General features: G+C 35.1%; 1 protein-coding gene across 1 annotated transcript in view; it reads left to right on the forward strand.

Annotated features, from left to right (window-relative positions):
- Positions 1 to 17,749, forward strand: part of KHDRBS2 (KH RNA binding domain containing, signal transduction associated 2) — a gene marked incomplete at both ends in the record, with an annotated part of 305,525 nt that overhangs the window by 151,714 nt on the left and 136,062 nt on the right. Inside the window, one exon of the mRNA XM_079532881.1 lies at positions 1,154 to 1,300. Within this exon, the coding sequence (XP_079389007.1) occupies positions 1,154 to 1,300 (147 nt within the window). The remainder of the gene's footprint in view (positions 1 to 1,153; positions 1,301 to 17,749) is intronic.

The following is a 17,749-nucleotide window of genomic DNA, read 5'->3' on the forward strand; positions in this document are numbered from 1 at the left end:
TACATTGAACCTAGGAAGGTTATAAAATGATGCCTTTTCAGAATCCCTGATTTTACGGTGAAGAGAAGAATGTCATTACTGTCGTTTCAACCGTGCAAGCATATGCATATCTTCCTGTGAGAGAAGTGTGGATTATAAAATCATGTTACTGATGTGAAAATAATCACATAAATATTATTTTTGCCTATGTTTGAAAAATAATAGCTGTGATTTATATTTTAATGAAGTTTGTTGACTTTGTTAATAAATAACGTATCAGCTGTCGTTTTTAGTTTTTATGTCTTAGATATCTTCATGCTGCAAAAGAATAATCTGAGTATATACTAAGAAGATGTAACTTCTAACCCAATCTTAAGCAAATTAATTTACTTGTTTTCTCTGATTAGGTTTTCCATCTATAAAATGAAAATATGCAAATGTACTTTCTTCAAAGTTACAGTTCTTACAGTATTTTTGAAGACTGAGGTTTAAACTCATCAGATTTTCAGCATTTCTTATTGCTATTTTGTATAGTAATGATAAATTTTTCATTCTGTTGTCACAGACAATTACATTAACTTGATCACTATTTTACACTTTGCTTTTTGTAGGGTAGCTACTATTAATGTGCATAACAGTTTACATTTGCTATCTCAAAGCCTTGTATAAAACAGTGGGGTGATGTTTCACAATATTGCTCTGACATAAATTTGGATTCTTACCCTCATTTAATTGATAGAAAACTGAGACCAAAGACTGTCAAAATAAACCTAATTGAGATGAACCATCATCTTAACCATTGTACACAGGACTGCATAGTTACCAAATATCAGAACTGGAACAGAAACTCAGACCTCATGTCTCAGATAAAGCCAGAGCAGTCTTTAATTTAGCAATACTAATATGTACAGTCTACAGGTATCATCTTTCGCATTTATGGAGTTAATTTTTCATTACTCAGTTTTAGAGTATTTAGCTTTTTTTCACTGTGCTGATTAAATTGATAATTACACTGGTTTTACCATTCAAGCACTCAAAAATGATTTTTAAATCTTTAAATGGATTGTACTAAAAGTCTGTTTGCATTATGTTTTTTCGTCGTGTTCTCTGTAAAAGCTAAACCAATGCAAAATCAGTGGATTCCCAGTTCTAAAGAAACCACTCTTTTTCATAGGAGGAAGAACTGAGGAAAAGTGGAGAAGCTAAATATGCGCACTTGAGTGATGAGCTTCATGTATTAATTGAAGTGTTTGCTCCACCTGGGGAAGCATATTCTCGTATGAGTCATGCCTTGGAAGAAATAAAAAAATTCCTCGTTCCTGTAAGTGTCTTACAGCATTCTTCTGTGACTGTTCACGGTTTCACTACATTAAATTTGTGCCTTCTTTAAATGCCTTCAGCTCTAGAAAAAAATTAAACGGTCTGTCGAAGATTCAGCTAAAGGAGATGCTAAACAGGCCACTAATTGTCATAGTTGACCCTATAATGTCTTTTCTTATTGTTTTAATGTTAATTTGTCCTATTTTTTTGGTTTTTGAGGAGAGAGTGGACTGTTTTTTTCTGGTTACAGTCATTAATCATTAGCATGCAAGTAAATTTTCAAGATTTTTGAATGTTTACATCTATAAAAACATTTGGATATGTCATAAGGTAACGACTTATCTAAAGTAATCAATGATTTTTGTCTGGAGAAAACAATGAGCAAAACATTCCTCAGATTTTACACTGATTTTTCTGTTCAGACAGTTAGTCTTGACTCAGATCACAATTTAGCAATCCTCCATCAGCTAGGGAAGTGCTCAAGCAGTCACTAAAGCCACTTCTTTAGTACCTTTTCAATATTATTTAAACTAAATGCATCATTTTCTGAAATATTTACTGGCTGATTTTTCTTCAAGCTCCCTGAAATGGATTTTCTCTACATTTATACAGTAGTATGTGATAATTTTGTACTTAAAATTGTTGTAGACTTTAAATATATACATACTAAGTATTAAGTACTACGTAAATATTTATATGTTATATATATATATATATTAAGTACATATTATATATATAATACTTTTGCACAGTATATTGAGTTATTGTCTGCAGTCTATACTGAGACTGCTAAGTGCTTTAAGCATGTTCAGAACTTGCATTTGTTAAGAAAATGAAATAGGAGCTTATTTCTTTTTGTAGAAATGAATTGCAATAAACGTTCATATCTCTTAATAATAACAGGATTCGATTAATGTGTTTTTATATATGATATGATGCCAAGATCAGAGGTATTCAGATGAGGCATACATCTATTTGCATGGCAGAAATTAAATGTTTTATTTGGTTCTCACTGGAGGTTCCGGATGTGAAGAAAATAAAATACATCTGCTATACTTAAGTACAGCATTTTAAACTTTAAAATTTTTAAAGCAATTATACATTTGTAGGAGTACAAGATAAGTAACTTAAATCATTACAAATAAGATTAATATTTGTTTTAAATAGCATGATTTATTGGCACCAAGTGAGGGACAGCAAAGAACCTCTTTTAAAACAGTTGACTTTATCTTACAGATTCTCCTATTCTATCCCATTTTATATTTCCTGATTAAAAAACAAACAAACAAACAATAAACCAAACACAGATCATAAAATACTATTCTATATGTTCTTATATGGGAGAAAACCATGAGACAAGAGAGAAGAAATTGATGATTTCTGAAGCTGTTGAACCTGCAGTACAAAATAAGATCATTGTTATAATGCTGACAACATAGCATGGAATTGTATTTCAGCATCAAATTAATGGTGAGATTCCTAAAAAAATCTGGAATATTTTAGCTAAAAATGGCAGCAGTGCTGATGATAAAGACTGCCAGCATTTGTCCTTTGGATAAACCTATTTCCAGTTCATGATCTCGCCAAGCTTTGTTTTTATAAATGGTTTCTTTTTAAAAAGATAGCTTCATATGTCTTCTTCGTTCTGAAAAGGAGCCACTGCATTATAGTATTACAGTCATAGTCTCCATTTCTGTGTGCTCTTGATTTTTATCATCTATCACATATTCTGTCCAGCCTGAGAAAATCCATTCTGAGTGAAGAAGGGGGAGAGAGTACTCCAAAGAGAGAAGTATTAAAATTTACGGTGTATTACTGCTTAAAATATTAAAATATTTAAAATATTCAGAAACTGACCAAGCGTATCTTTTGTGTGACACATTATTTATTGATAAGGATTGTATGTATTCTCCATCACCAGTAAAACAGCTGAAACGGAGGAAATAAAAAAACCCAACAAATTCTTTGTTATGAGACTTGGAACCTGGCTGGCAGTGGCAATAATCACTCCAAACAAGTAACAATTATACTTTATGATTTGTTTGTTGGCTTTATCCCCTCTGCTTCATTTCAGATTTACAAGAATTTACAAAGCAATTATTAACTGGCTGGTTACAGCATGCGTCAAGGGGTTTACACTGAAAAAGCTTGCATGAGATAATTTCCATTTTGTTCCCTATTTACAACATCTCTTGAATTTGTTTTATGATGTATTGTTGTTTATAAGGCCTAATTTATTGCAGCAGTGAATATCAGAATTGCATTACAGGACTGGAAGCAGTACAACCTAACAGTTTTATTTATACCAAATCAAGGATGTTATAAACTATTTAAATGAGTTTTCACATTGCTTATGAATTTTGTTAAACTTAAGTGAAGTATCACCCTTAGAAATTACATTGATTGTTTGTGTCAGTAAGATGAAAGGACATTTTCATACCATATCTGTAAGTTGGAATGGGAATGAATTTTAAAGCAAGTACATGGCAGTCATAACAGAAAAAAAACAAACAGTTGTGGAATAGGGCAGAAGAAAGAAAAAAGAGAATAAACATTTCCTTAACTTATGCAAGGTTATAATGAACAAATGCCTTCAGTTTCGTTTGGATTAATTAGTTTTTGATCTTGCCAAAAAACAGCATTGAAATTTTTATTTTTAAGGTTTCACCTCAAATTTGGAGGTAGAAAACAGTTGCCAGTTTATACTGGTTCTTCCAAATGTGAATACATTTCTAAGTCAGAAGCAGCTCAGCCTCAGGTGGTGTTTTGGGATCCCTCCAAGTGGCATTTAAATGTGTGATTTAACCCAGGATGTCTGCAGCCTTCAGTTGTTCAGTGACTGACAAGCTGCTAAAGCCGAGCTGCTTCATTTACTGTCTGCTGCTTTCATTTCACAAATGGCTTGCAGTCTGCGTGGGAGCCACACTCAGGGCTTTGCTACCTGGTGAATAAGATTAATTTTGAAACTGACTTTGCTGGATCTTTTGTCTTTTATGCAGAATGTTGGCTTCTGGGGATGTGAGGAGACCTTACTAATGTCAACTAGAGATTGTACTCTGTTGTTCGATATGTCAAAAGAGCAAAGGGGATAGGAGTTTTGAAACTTAACTCCTCTGTGAAATGTATATATATTTTTTAATTATTATTTATTCATCTATTTATTCAGTTTTTTGCAACATGTTAAAAAGGAAGACCACAAAATGCTTCTTAAAATCTATGTTTTAGGGTAAAAATCACATTTATGCTGATTATAATATAAATTGTGTTAGCCAGCATTAAATATGTGGACAGTACAAACAGTAGGGACTATATTTTTTTATTATCGTTCTCACAACAATTTAATTCCTTACAAAGTTCATGGTTCCAGAAGTTATGGCTTTGAGAATAGCAGAATTTTAAGACTTTAAATGCTAATATCTTGATCATTTTGTGTTTTGTTGTATTTGCAAATAGAGTAAGAAACATTCCTAGGTTTCTCCACCAGTGAAATAACCTTCACCAGAGAGTTTCAGGGAGTGGAAGGCAGGAAGGCACTGTGGCTGACGGCCACAGTGGAAAGGGTGGCCCTGGAACAGCTGGGGTAGAAGCTGGGTTTAGAGCTCTCAGACATGGTGGGAACCTCAGAGCTGAGCTCTCAGGCATTTCCAGGTTTCAGGTATACAAAGAGCTGGGGTTACCCTCTGACTGCAGTCATTTTCTCTGTACCCCAGATTAGATAAGTGACGTTGATCCAGATGACTTCTAGCGGTTCCTTCCAACCTTAGTCATTCTGAGACAGGTTTCTTCTCTGCAACTCTGTGTGCTTTTTGTGAATACTAGAAGTGCAAGAGGTCTAAGTGAAGAAATGGCTCTCATAATTAACAAGGCCACTCTGATGTCTTAGCTTGTTAGTAAACCACGTTTTTAACCCAGCTGATGCACCATGCTTACAGATTACTGGAGTTGCAGTCACTGGATGCTTCATCTTTTTGTTACAGAATAGTTTAATCCCTTCTTTACCAAAATGGAGTAAAAATATTTCCTATCACAAGGAATTGTATGCATTTCTTTTGCATTTAAATTTTAGTATCTGATATTATTTTTCCCAAGATACTGATCTTTTGTTATTCGTAGCAGTAAAATTAACTTTCATCTAGACACAGTCCTGGGCAAGCTTTTCTAGGTGCCTTTGCTTGAGATGACCTCCAGAGGTTTCCAACTTCAACCATTCTGTAAACTTACCCCGCAGACAGATGTACTTTGCATATTCACCTCTGTGGCCACAGATATAATAGAATCCTTTAGTGTTTGACAATCAACAACTTCTGAGCCCAAACTCCATGACATGTAGGTCTGGAGTAAGGACCCACTGATATTGTGTCCCATTCCTTCAGAATGGGATCCAGAGACAGCAAATTAAAAAAGAGAAATGTTTAAAAAGCCAATTATGGAGGAGTAGCCTAGAAGATTTTTGTGCTCTGCTGATTTTAGTAAATGCTGTTAAAAATTTCGTCATCACTAATGAGCAATGAAATACTGCATAATTTGTATTAGATATATCATTCTGCTTTTATACACTAATATAGAACAAATATATATATATATTCAACAAATTAATATTTCCATATATTAAAGAGCTGTATGATCCTTAGAATCTTTAAGATTTCTGTGCTTCATGAGGTGCAAATTTTTTTCTGACAATCATTTCTACCCCTGTAAGCAGTACATTTCTATTTGCCACAGTTAGCATCCCTTGAGACAAGGACGGAAGCTGATATTGATCATTCATTTCACAGATGAGTGCTCTGTGATAGTGAGCTATTATGTAGAGGATAGTTTGCAGCTGGTGTGCCATGACTACTTCAAAAAGATTGTTTACAAATGTGTGGTCAGATGATCAGAAATTTAACCAATTATCTCTTAAGAGCTACTGTTCAATTTATTTGGCTTCATGCATTTTCCTAGCTTATTATACCCGCTTTAAATTGATGCACCTTGGCAGTGCTCAAGGGCTGGGAATAAACATGTGGTCTTTTAATGCATTTCAGTTGATGGATGATTTCTTGTGATCAACTGTCTGTACATTTTGGCATTTTCTGGGTGTGTTTATCATATCAGACCCATCACAGGGTTCATGGTGAGCTACAGTCTGCTCCCTGCGTGCTGGCTAGTCTCTGAGGACACACAAATGCTGAGCTGCTCAGGGAGGCAGTTCTCAGCACCCGCAGAAGCAGAGCTCTGTGTTTCTCTGATGCTTTAATAAAGGACATTCTTTCTGCCTTTAGAGAGCAGGTGAGTGCAGGATTGTATATTATCATTGGGAATTCCAAGCTTCCTTGTAGAAGCTTAAATCTCTTACTGAATAATTAACTTATAGAACATAGACTCATAGAATGGCCTGGGTTTCAGCCCCCCTGCTATGTGCAGGGTCGCCAGCCACTAGACCATGCTGCCCAGAGCCACATCCAGTCTCGCATCCAGTCTTACTTGCTACCATTGATTACAATAATTTCCGTACCAGTAATTTAAGAAAAATAAGCATTCTCACTGATACAGCTTTCAGCATCAGCTCTTTAGTCTTCCTAACTAGAGGTGAAAAGTTATGGAAAAAAAAGGGCCTTTCGGTGAAACAAAGGTTACTAATTTTCCACTAAAGTTATTCATATCAATTGGTACAAAAAGAATGAGAACTGAGGGCATTTGAAAATAGACTCTGATACCAGTTTGTTTCAGTGGGAAAAATTAAATATTGAAGTACTTTAATCCCTTGAAGGCATATCTTTTTCTAATGCTTTGAAAGAAAATGTTTTACATCTAGAATATATTTCCTGTGTATATACAGGAACTCCTAGGTACTACAGTCCAAAATTGCTGATTGTCTGCTGTGCCATGTTGTGCTAACTATATTGCTGTATATACAACATATAGTAATAATACAATGGTTTGGCTTTTATAACAAGTATACAGAAATATGAGACATTTATTTTGCTCATTTTTACTAGTCATCTGAATTCCTTCTGTGCTGCAGTACAGTATGAAATCTCTATTTACATACTATTTCACACTCTGTGGTTTTATAATCTTACTTTTGTTTCTAAATAAGCTATATTATTGCTTTTTATTTCCAGGCTTTTTGTCCTACCTCAGATATTTCTGTAACTATGGTAGTGAACAGTGGCACAGTTCCAATCCAAAAAATAGACATCTTTTGTAGTCTTAAAAATAAATAATTTATACTTGCACATTCTACAAATGTACTTGCATATAAACTACAGCAATTATTTAGAACTATGATAAGGAAGTCATTTGAGCAGCTGTCTCAGCTGTGCTGGGAGCTCTGTTTTCCCACTGTGAGACATTTCTTACCAATTTTATACAAAAGTTTTGCTAACCAAGGAAATAAATTTTCAGACATTCTGTTGAAGTTAAAATGTTGTGTAGCCCTTTACCTCTTAACATTTTTCTTTACTAAAAATTGCCCATACCAAATTGAATCATTATAACTGTGTTCAGATATAGGTGTACTCAAGAGAGGTATAAAGACCTGTGGGCAGTAGCAGTTGACTTTTTACAGACAGTGGAGTTTTTCTGAACATAGTACAAGTTGCTCTGGCAGCACACTGAGCAGCACTGAAGCAGCACTGAAACTGCATAATTTACATCACTTATTTTAATTTTGATAAGAATAAACATAAAGCTGCTCCTCAAAGTGAAGGTTTAAGGAGAGAGACATACACTAAACTTACACAGATGGCATTTTTAACTGAAAATCAAACTCCATTCTCTCTCAGCTCAGTTTTTATGCGCTCAGTGATGCACAATGTAGACTGCTGATATTATTTCTGCTGTGAAATGGTGAGCAAAACAAAGAGTGTGCAATTCCTCACATATCTGAAAGAACAAGTGCCTCCTGCACAAACAGCTCTAAAAGTGGGATGTCTGTTGGCCTACCTGACCAGCAGACCCCTTTTAGCTGAGGCTAAGCTCCACAGCTGCTTCAGGCAATTCATTGACTTTACCACCTCATATCTGCTTCAAGAGTTGTTGCTCCTAAGTGGATTAAAGCCTTTTTTGATATGCTGGAGACATGTTTAGTCTGTGAAAGCAATCCCTAGGTGGTCTTGCTCTGATACACAGGGGAATCAACTTAAAAGTCACATTCGCGCTGCTGGAGCTAGCTCTCTTCTTTGCCTTCCAGATTAACTGGAAGCATTAACCCGACTGGGGCTTTCAAACCAACAATTAATCTGAGCATTTTACTGAGAAATACATGTAGTTTAAAGACATTTTTTATGATGCACATGGTGAAGTCTGTACTCTTAAGTAATTGTATGGGAATGTCTTTTTCCTTACTGAAGTTAGGGTGCTGGTTCTTCACCAGTGACAGACCAAAAGCTATGGATTGGATCTTAGTAAAATAAAAGTCATGCAAAGAGTTTTGAATCCCACACTACTCCCATTTTCTCAACAGAAGAAGCTAGGACTGTAACACTCAGAAAGTACTTTGGCTTGGTATCACAAATTAAACTCGCCTCAGAGCAACCCCCAGCACCACAGACCAATCTAGCATTCAATTTTAGAATTGGGTGGGGGCATAAGTTTGGCCAATCTCATCAGTAGCAATAAAGATCAGATATTTGGTCTCATTGATGAGTCTGCATTTTCTTGGCCTGTAAATAAAATTACATAGTTCTATATAAAAGTAGGCATGAAAAATGTATCTAAAATACTTGTCTTTTCATGCAAGGAATAACTTTGTAATGGTGACAAAAAATGAGGTGAGAGACAGCATTGGGTGTTGCCGACGTGTATACTAGTCTCATTTTTTAACCTTCAATAAGAGGGAAGAAAAGGAAAATACTGAGGACACGCTACTGGAAGCAAGAAGATAGGAATTCTTTATTTAGACTCTTTCAAGGAAGTGGTTTATTTCGTATACCACGCTGCTTTACCTCCACTTAACTTTTTCAGTAAAATACTGGGATCTTTGAGATTTATTTATTTTGTGGAGGTAGACACATATAATTAATTTCTTTTCCTACTTTAATATAAATTGAAGAAGCATACTGCAAATGCTACCTATGAAATCTGTTAATTTTTTTTTGTTGGATCCATTTTGTGATTTTGCGCTGTGTTTTCATTATTATTGTTATTATTTTTCTTCCTTTAGTGGAAGGTGGAGGACGATGGTTTTGGTGACATTTTAAAGCCTTTTTTATATATATATATAGAAAAGGTCAGCATAGCCAATTCTGATGATGCCTAGTTGTGGTTGCTTGGGAAAGCATAAAAGAAAAAGCACAAATACAGAGTAATCTTTCCCCTGTTTTGTATTTCCAGCTCTCAGCAGTCAAAAAATAAATCTTTGCAAAGCTGCGTTTACATCCACTTGCTTTCTGCCCTGTGGTAGATTTGTTTGCTACTCTTTGAGCTTGTCAGTTCGTTTTTTGAACCTTAGTTAAGTTTATGGCTTCATAAGAAATGATGTGGCAATGAGTTTGGCTGTCTAATTGTGCATTCTGCGTAAAATAAATAAGTAAATGAAAGACCACTTTCTCTTGTATATTTAAGACAACCTTAATACTTTATGAGTGCCCTCTTCATGGAGTTAAAAGCAACAGTCTTACACTATTCATCTCATTTATATTCCTCTGGATTTGTTTCTTTTCTGTGCCCCTGACCTTTTCATCACTGAAGCTGCAATGTACTTCATATCATCCCTGCAGCAAACCTCTGACAATCCTTTGCACTCCTTTCAGAATATTCTTTAGCCCATTCCTTCTTTCTTGTAGGGATGGGATGGCCAGGAAGGCATGCAATAGCTTCATTTCACTAGTGAAGAAGCAACATGCTTCTGATGTGGATCTTGTGATATTTTTCATTTCAGTATCAAGGTTTATGTCATTACTGTCTGCTATTCTTCTTCCTTCCACTGATCTGATGTTCTCAGAATGCCATTTGTAAAAAATCTGTGTCATCTTGAATAATAGTAACTAATTTAAAGCTTTATATTTTTGGTGTTATAATGCCTATCAGTATTAACTTTGTGATCATTATTTTGTCATAAAATGCATTACTTTGCATTTATAAATACTCATTTTTTCTGTCGTTTTCATTCAATATAATGAGATCTTTCATCGAATGTTTGCAGTAACCTTTAGATTTTATTGCCCTGAATAACTTTGAACTAAATGCTGTCAGTTCACTATGGTTTTTTTTAGATAATTTATGGATATGATGAGCAAAACAGATTATTTTGAAACACCCCAGTACACTCTTCCACTCAGAAAAAAATAAAATAAAATAAAATAAAATAAAATAAAATAAAATAAAACAGCCCAGCTATTCCTAATACTCTTCCTCTCATAATCAATTAAGAAATCATTAAGCAGTGTGGTGATCTCTCCTGCCTTTTGACAACTCCAGCGATTGCTGATAACCATCTGTGGAGGTTCATTTTAAAATGGTGTCTCATGTTCATGCTAAATCATATGTAGTAAATAGTATGAAGGATAATGATACATTAACCTATAGGTGTATTCCTGATGTTTTAGAGCATTGGAAGTGTCTTAAGTGCAAGAGAAAAATATGACAAAATGTCTTAGGATGAGAGATTTTAAAAGAAAAGTTTAAATATCCTGTTCTTATAGAAAAAGTCATTGGTTGTGGAGAGTCCGCAGAAAAACAATAACTTCCGTTTAATGAGTTTTTCAGTTCAGCCACAGCGATGAAGTGAAGGCAAGATCTTTTAAATACCATACAAATATTAGGAAAACTTGCAGAAGACAGATTAATTAAAACTGGTAAAGTAAAAACTGCATGCTTAATTGAATTCGGAGTTGTGAAAGATATGTCTGGTGAATAATGCAGTGATAGTATGTATAAATTCAAGTAATTTCAGAAGTAAGAACGATCCTAAAAAATAGATAACTTCAGTCTCTAGAGGTGGTAACTACATAATTAACATTAATGATTCAGAAAAGGCAGATTTTTTCCACAAATAACCCTTTCATAGATGGAAAAAATGTTGAATGATATATTTGCATTTTACAGGAATTATGTAATACTATGCAGTTTTCTAGCACAATGCTATTTTTAAGAGAGCCCTTTCAGGAAAAAACAACAACAACAAAAGAAGGATACTAGGGAAAAGATCATAGAGTGCTGATCTGCTACGTGCACCAGAACTAATGAAGGCTGATTTCTGAAGGCTTTGTTTCTCCCATTGAAATTTTTGGGGTCAGATAATATGTTCTCTGAAACTTGTGTGTGTTTCAGACACTACCAGCTTCATTCATTTGTACATTTTTTGGTTAAGCCCTAATCTTATATTGTTGTTTGTTCTTTAGTAAAGGCATGGACAGTTTCTCACTTTTCTGGATGAGCACTTCCATGAAACTGGACAGGACTCTCTGCTTTAGGACTACTAGATATCTATCAGATACAGCTGGAATAGACCAATGAGTCAAAAGTTAATTGGATTAGAAAGGCAAGCAGTTGAAAAAAAAACTGAAAAAAAATCTTGCAGTAGCAGAATGATCCAAATAATTATGTGGTGACCAACCTGACACTAGTCTTTCACAGAATTATTGGGAAAAATTGCAAACAATAAAAAAATTAAAAGGTATTTAACCTTTGGTTTTATATGTGTATGGCTTTATAAAAATAAATTTGTCAACAAAATCTGCTTTTTCATAATCATTGAGAAAGTTCAGTGATAAAATTATGTTAGGCCTTTAATTTAGTGACATCTGACATTCTTGTAAAAATCCATCATTTGTATACAGTGTAAGTGATGAGGCTAAAAATGCCTTGTTAATAAGAAAACTTTTCTAAATAGGTCTGACGGTAGCAATTTTTTAATGGATTTGATATTTCAGATTGTCAAGCATGGTTTCTGTATCTGATCTTGAAGATGGAGATCTGCTTCTTAATATTAGGCTTCAGCATATTCCTCTCTCAATGAAGCAAATTCCCCTGGGTGAGATCTTCAGAGGGGTACAGGTGTTGCAATACTCAGAACCAATACTAAATAGATTAATTCCTGTGTCCATGCCTCAAAGTGAATCCAATGGCCAATAGCCTGTTTACACTAATAAGTAAAACACACACTGAGAACTAGGATGCATCTTATATCCTGCTTCCCAGCCAAGTTTAGTCATTTTGTAAACAACTCCTTAAACTACACACCTCCAGATTAACTACGCACACACCAAAGCAAGCTTGAAACTCATCAAGGATTTTACCAGGAGGTGACTCTCTCTGTGGATTTGCCCATTGTCGATTGACTACAAGAGGAATCCACCAGTGACTTAAACAAACAAAATGAAAGTCTTATTGGCAAGAATTTAGTCATTGTTTTCATTATTTCCTTTACATGTCTGGTGCTTTTGAGAAATAGATTAAATAGTGCTTTGTTCTAAAGACAGTATTTCAAAGTTGACTTAATCTAGTCATAAATGCCTGTCATAAAATCTAATCATAAATGGTCTGTCGGGTTTCCTTGGATGAAAAACATGTTTGGGCCATCAAGTTAAAACAGATGGGAGAAAGCAATCAAGAGGTGTGGAATAACATTAGATGTAACAGATTCAAGCAAGAGAATTATCTCAGAAGGACTAAGAAAATCTCCTCAATATAAAAAGACATTTGCATGTGTAACATGGTGCTAAGTAACGTGATGGGCGTTATCTGTACCCAGTCATTATCCTTAAATTGGTTGGCTGGAAATCAGGAACCAGTGTTAAAATGAACAAGGATTTTGTCCTGATTTTAATTGAGATTTCTGCCTGTAAATACACAGAAAGACAGATTGTACCTTCAGTATTGGCTGGTCTACACTTCTCTGAATATCTTTCTTGGAAAAACAGTTAATAGGTTTTTGTCAGTCTGTAAAGAGGAGTTGCTTCCAAGGTAGAAGCTTGCATATCAAACCATGTACAAGTACAGTTAAAACAGAGGTTGTATAAAGCTCTAAAAATTATTTTGTGCAGTGGGAATCTGGACAGTCTGCTTCACTATGGCATTTTCAATGTAGTGCAGTGATTAACATCATAAAATGTTGTAAGTTCCAGATATGCTATTGCATACCTGCATACCTATATGAAAATGTGTTTTTCCCCTCTCTGTCCCTCACAGAATGTGAATGTATTGCAGTATGTTTAAGTAGCTATTTGCTTTAGTTTAGTTAATCAGTCATTGACCATAGCTCAATTATTTCTACGATCAGAAATCCTGATTTCTGCTGTGCGCTAAAATGCAGTTTGCCTTCTTGGCTGCCACGGCGCACTGCTAGGTTTGAGAAGACAGTGAAGAGAAAGAAAAAGATGTGAAAGAAGTGAACTAAGCAAATTAGATAATAAAAATATTGAACAGACATTAATAATGGATAAACAATGGACAGAAAAAGTAAAGAATCAAAGGACTGTAATTGGGACTGGTTTTGCCTTTATTTGTAGGAAAACAATGCAAAGTGAAAGCTATGATTTTTTTTGTGTCTCAGTGTGTATATTTTCTGATACTAGTTGCTTTAACTGCAGGGAGTAACATAAGAATCAGCTGCAGGCTCTGCACAGCCAGCAAAGAGCAATGACCACAATATAGTGAATAAATTATTTGCATAAATTCTTATTTGACTACTAAATTGTGAAAAATTACACAAAAACAATTATTTTGCTTTCAAGTCTGGGAGCATTACTTTTAAAGTTTACTACCTGATAGGGCAGGTAGTAATGACAAGCAAGGAAATGTGACTGGCATCTAAGACTGCTTTGATTAAAGTAGGTGATTTTTGCATTAAATCTGGGAGAAATTTGCTACTCTTAATCTGAATTTTGCCTAGTTTAATCTTTATTTGGCAGCTTAAGTCTGTACCCATGTTTATCTGAACCTTGCAACTTCGGGTTTTCTGGGAGCTCTGATTCACATTTGGACTCTACCAATGTAATAAGTGACTAAAAAGACAAACTATGGAAGTTAGGTACAACATTGCATTATGCATAAAAGTAGAAGGAAGTAAGGATGGAATTGTAATAGAGTGAGAGCGCTGAGTATGTTGAGTCCTTGCATATAGTTAGGAAGATAGCACTGATATAAAATACCCTACCCAGGCAGACAAACGTGAGGGAAAATAGAGAAAAAAAATAAAAAGAAATATTTCCAATCAGTGCTAAGTAGAGTAGACATTTGAGGACTGGAAATAATTATATGGAATGAAGTAAAAAAATATTTTGAATTTGTGCATTCAGCAGTATATAATCCTGAAATTAGTTACAGAAAAATAATAGAAAGTAGTTAGGTAAAATAATATAAGAGACACAGTAGTAAAAGAAGGAAGGACTCTGAAAAGTCAGATCTATATAGAGAGATGAGACATGTTTGAGATGTAGAACAATGGAGAAAGCAAAAATAGTAAGATAAGAGAAGGACAGGAAAGTAAACGGAAGTGAAGAAAATTAAATTAAATCAAATCATCTTGAAAAAAAAAATGAGTAACAGCAGCAAGATGTGATCTATGGTTGTAACAACTACGAAAAACACAAGTGTTATAGATTGTTTAATTTTGAAAGAGAATTAGCTTTTAAATCAAGTGTAGCATAAAGATTTATAATTCTTCTAGTTAGGAAAAAATGAATTTATAAATTTTTGAACAAACCATAATTGTTTATATCCATTTTATATTTGCCATTTTCATTATGATGAAAGCATTTCATGTGAGAGTGTGACAACTGGTAAACTCCACATAAAAATTACACATTACCATTAATATATCAAGCATTGCGTGTTCTTTCTCTCAAAGAGAAATTTTGATGAATTATTACAGCACATGCATGCTTGTAACAGAATAATAATAGATTACATTTCATTTAGATTGACAGATCAAATACGATGCAATTTCACATTTAAATTTTTGCCATAAAAAATAAAACATCTTAAAATATCACAGTGTTTGTAAAGGTCTTGTGTGAAGGAAAGCACTATGACATGGCCTTTTGATAAATGCTGGCTGAGAAATAATTGGCCAATAATTGGTGTAAAATATCAGACAAATTGGAGAAAAATCCACAAAATAGCAGCTTTCTTTTCACGGACATCAGTATTAAATGGAATCAGATCAGTTTTGTTCTAAATAAAATTATGTAGTGAAGTCAGATTATTTCATGAAAAATGAGATTGGAATTTAGTGTTCAATAAAGTTTAATCTGAGGAGAAAAGAGGTTGTTGTGTGCACAAAGCTAGAAGCTAGAAAACAAACCTGAAGTTTATTCACCACAATGCTATTAACTAATTTCTTTTGCAGTAACTCATCTCATAATCTGAGAACTTTGAAAAATTAACATCAACTTTTAAATGGTAATAAGAAATTTGGATGAGGATCTGCTCATTATTGGCCAAGAGTGGTTATCTACTGAAAAATAATATTTTATTGAAGAATGGTGCTAGTCTTATGAACACACATTTATATACAGAACTGCACACAGATGTGAAGTCTCCTAGAAAATAACACAAAGTCCCATGAGCTGATCTGAGCTGATGCAACTATTTTATATTCCAGGACAAAACTGTGGAGTGTGTGCAGACTTAGCCATTACAGATGCACTAATTACTCCAACTTAGCTCATAATCAGTTACCCACTTCAGAGTACTTCTGTTGACAGTCTGGGCGTATATATATGGGATTAAGTACATACAAGTATGTCCTTAAAAATCATCATTGTAATTATACCAGGTTGGTAATAACAGAAACATAATTTAAGGATATAATCACCAAGTAAATGTTCAGTGCCAAAATCCATTCCAGGAAAAAATAACTGTGAATCTGGTAGGTAAGCAGTTGTTTTAAGAACTTGGGGAAATGATCAAGAATTTTCACAGATGAAGCAATTGAGAAAAAACAGACAATTTATGTGTTTTGATCTAATGTAAAGGTTATGAATGAAAAGGCAGATTTTAGGGAGCTATCAGGTTTTAGTGACCAGTTATAGCCACCATTCTGCATGGAAGTTTCACATTTTATGCTATTGCTCTTCTGTCTTTTTCAAAGTACACAACACCTGTAGTCCTGAGTGCAAGACCAGAGGTGGCTAAGAAAACATGATCTGAAAATAATGATGCTGTAACCTGGCAAAAATGGCACATGCCTTAAGAATTTCTAACGTAGAGGTAGAACAGCCTTACCAATGCAGTTTCTGCATTTTATCTGATGACGCTTAAACAGAAGTTCAATCTATGTGCAGTCCTGGCAAAAAGGAGCAGAGCCTGTGGCTTTATTTTCAGAGATGTGCAAGGCAAGGCAGACTCTGCTCATACTTGCCAGAAGAAAGGAGAACACAGCAGAATAGAGTTGCTGCAGAATCCTTCTTTGAAATTAGGTCTGCTGCAATACTCTAAGGTATGTAATTAAGAAAAATAATATGATAACAAGCCCTTAATAACATTGCAGCTTACCTTGGTTTGGAGAATGAGAGACAGACCTCTTTCGTCAGGTCAGTAAAGAACTTGGGAGTTCATATTCCTTGTCAGTCTCTTCAGACTCTCATTTGGAAATGTTTACATCCTGGGAATGACAGATTGAATTATAGAATGGCTTGGATTGGAAAGAGACCACAAGGATCATCAGCTTCCAACTCTACTGCCGTAGGCAGTATTGACAGACGCTAGATCAAGTACTAGATCAGATTGCCCAGGACCTCATCCAGCCTGGCCTTAAACATATCCATGGGGCATCCACAACCTCTCAGGGCAACCTGTTCCAGAGATCTCACCACTCAGTAAAGAAAAACTTACCCAACATCCAATCTAAATCTTCCCTTCCTTAAATTTAAAACCATTCCCCCATGTCCAGTCACTATCTACTTGTGTAAAAAGTTGATTTCCCTGATGTTCATTAACTTCCTTTAAATATTGAAAGGCTGCAGTGGGGTGTCCCCATAGCCTTCTCTTTTCCAGGCTGAAAGATAGGCCCAATTCCTTTGGCCTATCTTCACAGGAGAGATGCTTCAGCTTTTTTACTATCTTCATGGTCCTCCTCTGGACCCTCTGCAAAAGTTCCACATGTTTACTGTGTTGGGGACCACAGACCAGGAGGCAGTACTCCAGCTGAGGCCTCACAAGAGCAAAGCAGAAGTGGGCAGTCAGCTCCCTCATCCTGCTGGCCACCCTTCTTCCAACGGAACCCAGGATTGACCTTCCAGGCTGCAAGCACACACTGCTGGCTCGTTTTAAGTTTTTCATCAACCAGGACCCCAAAGTCCTACTTAGCAACCAATTCCTTATTCACTGAATAGCCCATCTTTCAAATCCGTAAGTATATGTTGGGGGACCATGTCAAAGGCCTTTTGGAAATCCAGGTAGATGACATCAGTTGCTTTCCCTTTGTCCACTGATGTTGTCACTCCATCATAGACAGCCACCAGATTGGTCAGGCATGACCTTCCCTTGATGAAGACACGCTGTCTCAACATGTCTTCTA

Source organism: Tetrao urogallus (genome assembly GCF_951394365.1).
Source record: "Tetrao urogallus genome assembly, chromosome: 2".
In the NCBI taxonomy this organism is placed as follows: Eukaryota; Metazoa; Chordata; class Aves; order Galliformes; family Phasianidae; genus Tetrao; species Tetrao urogallus.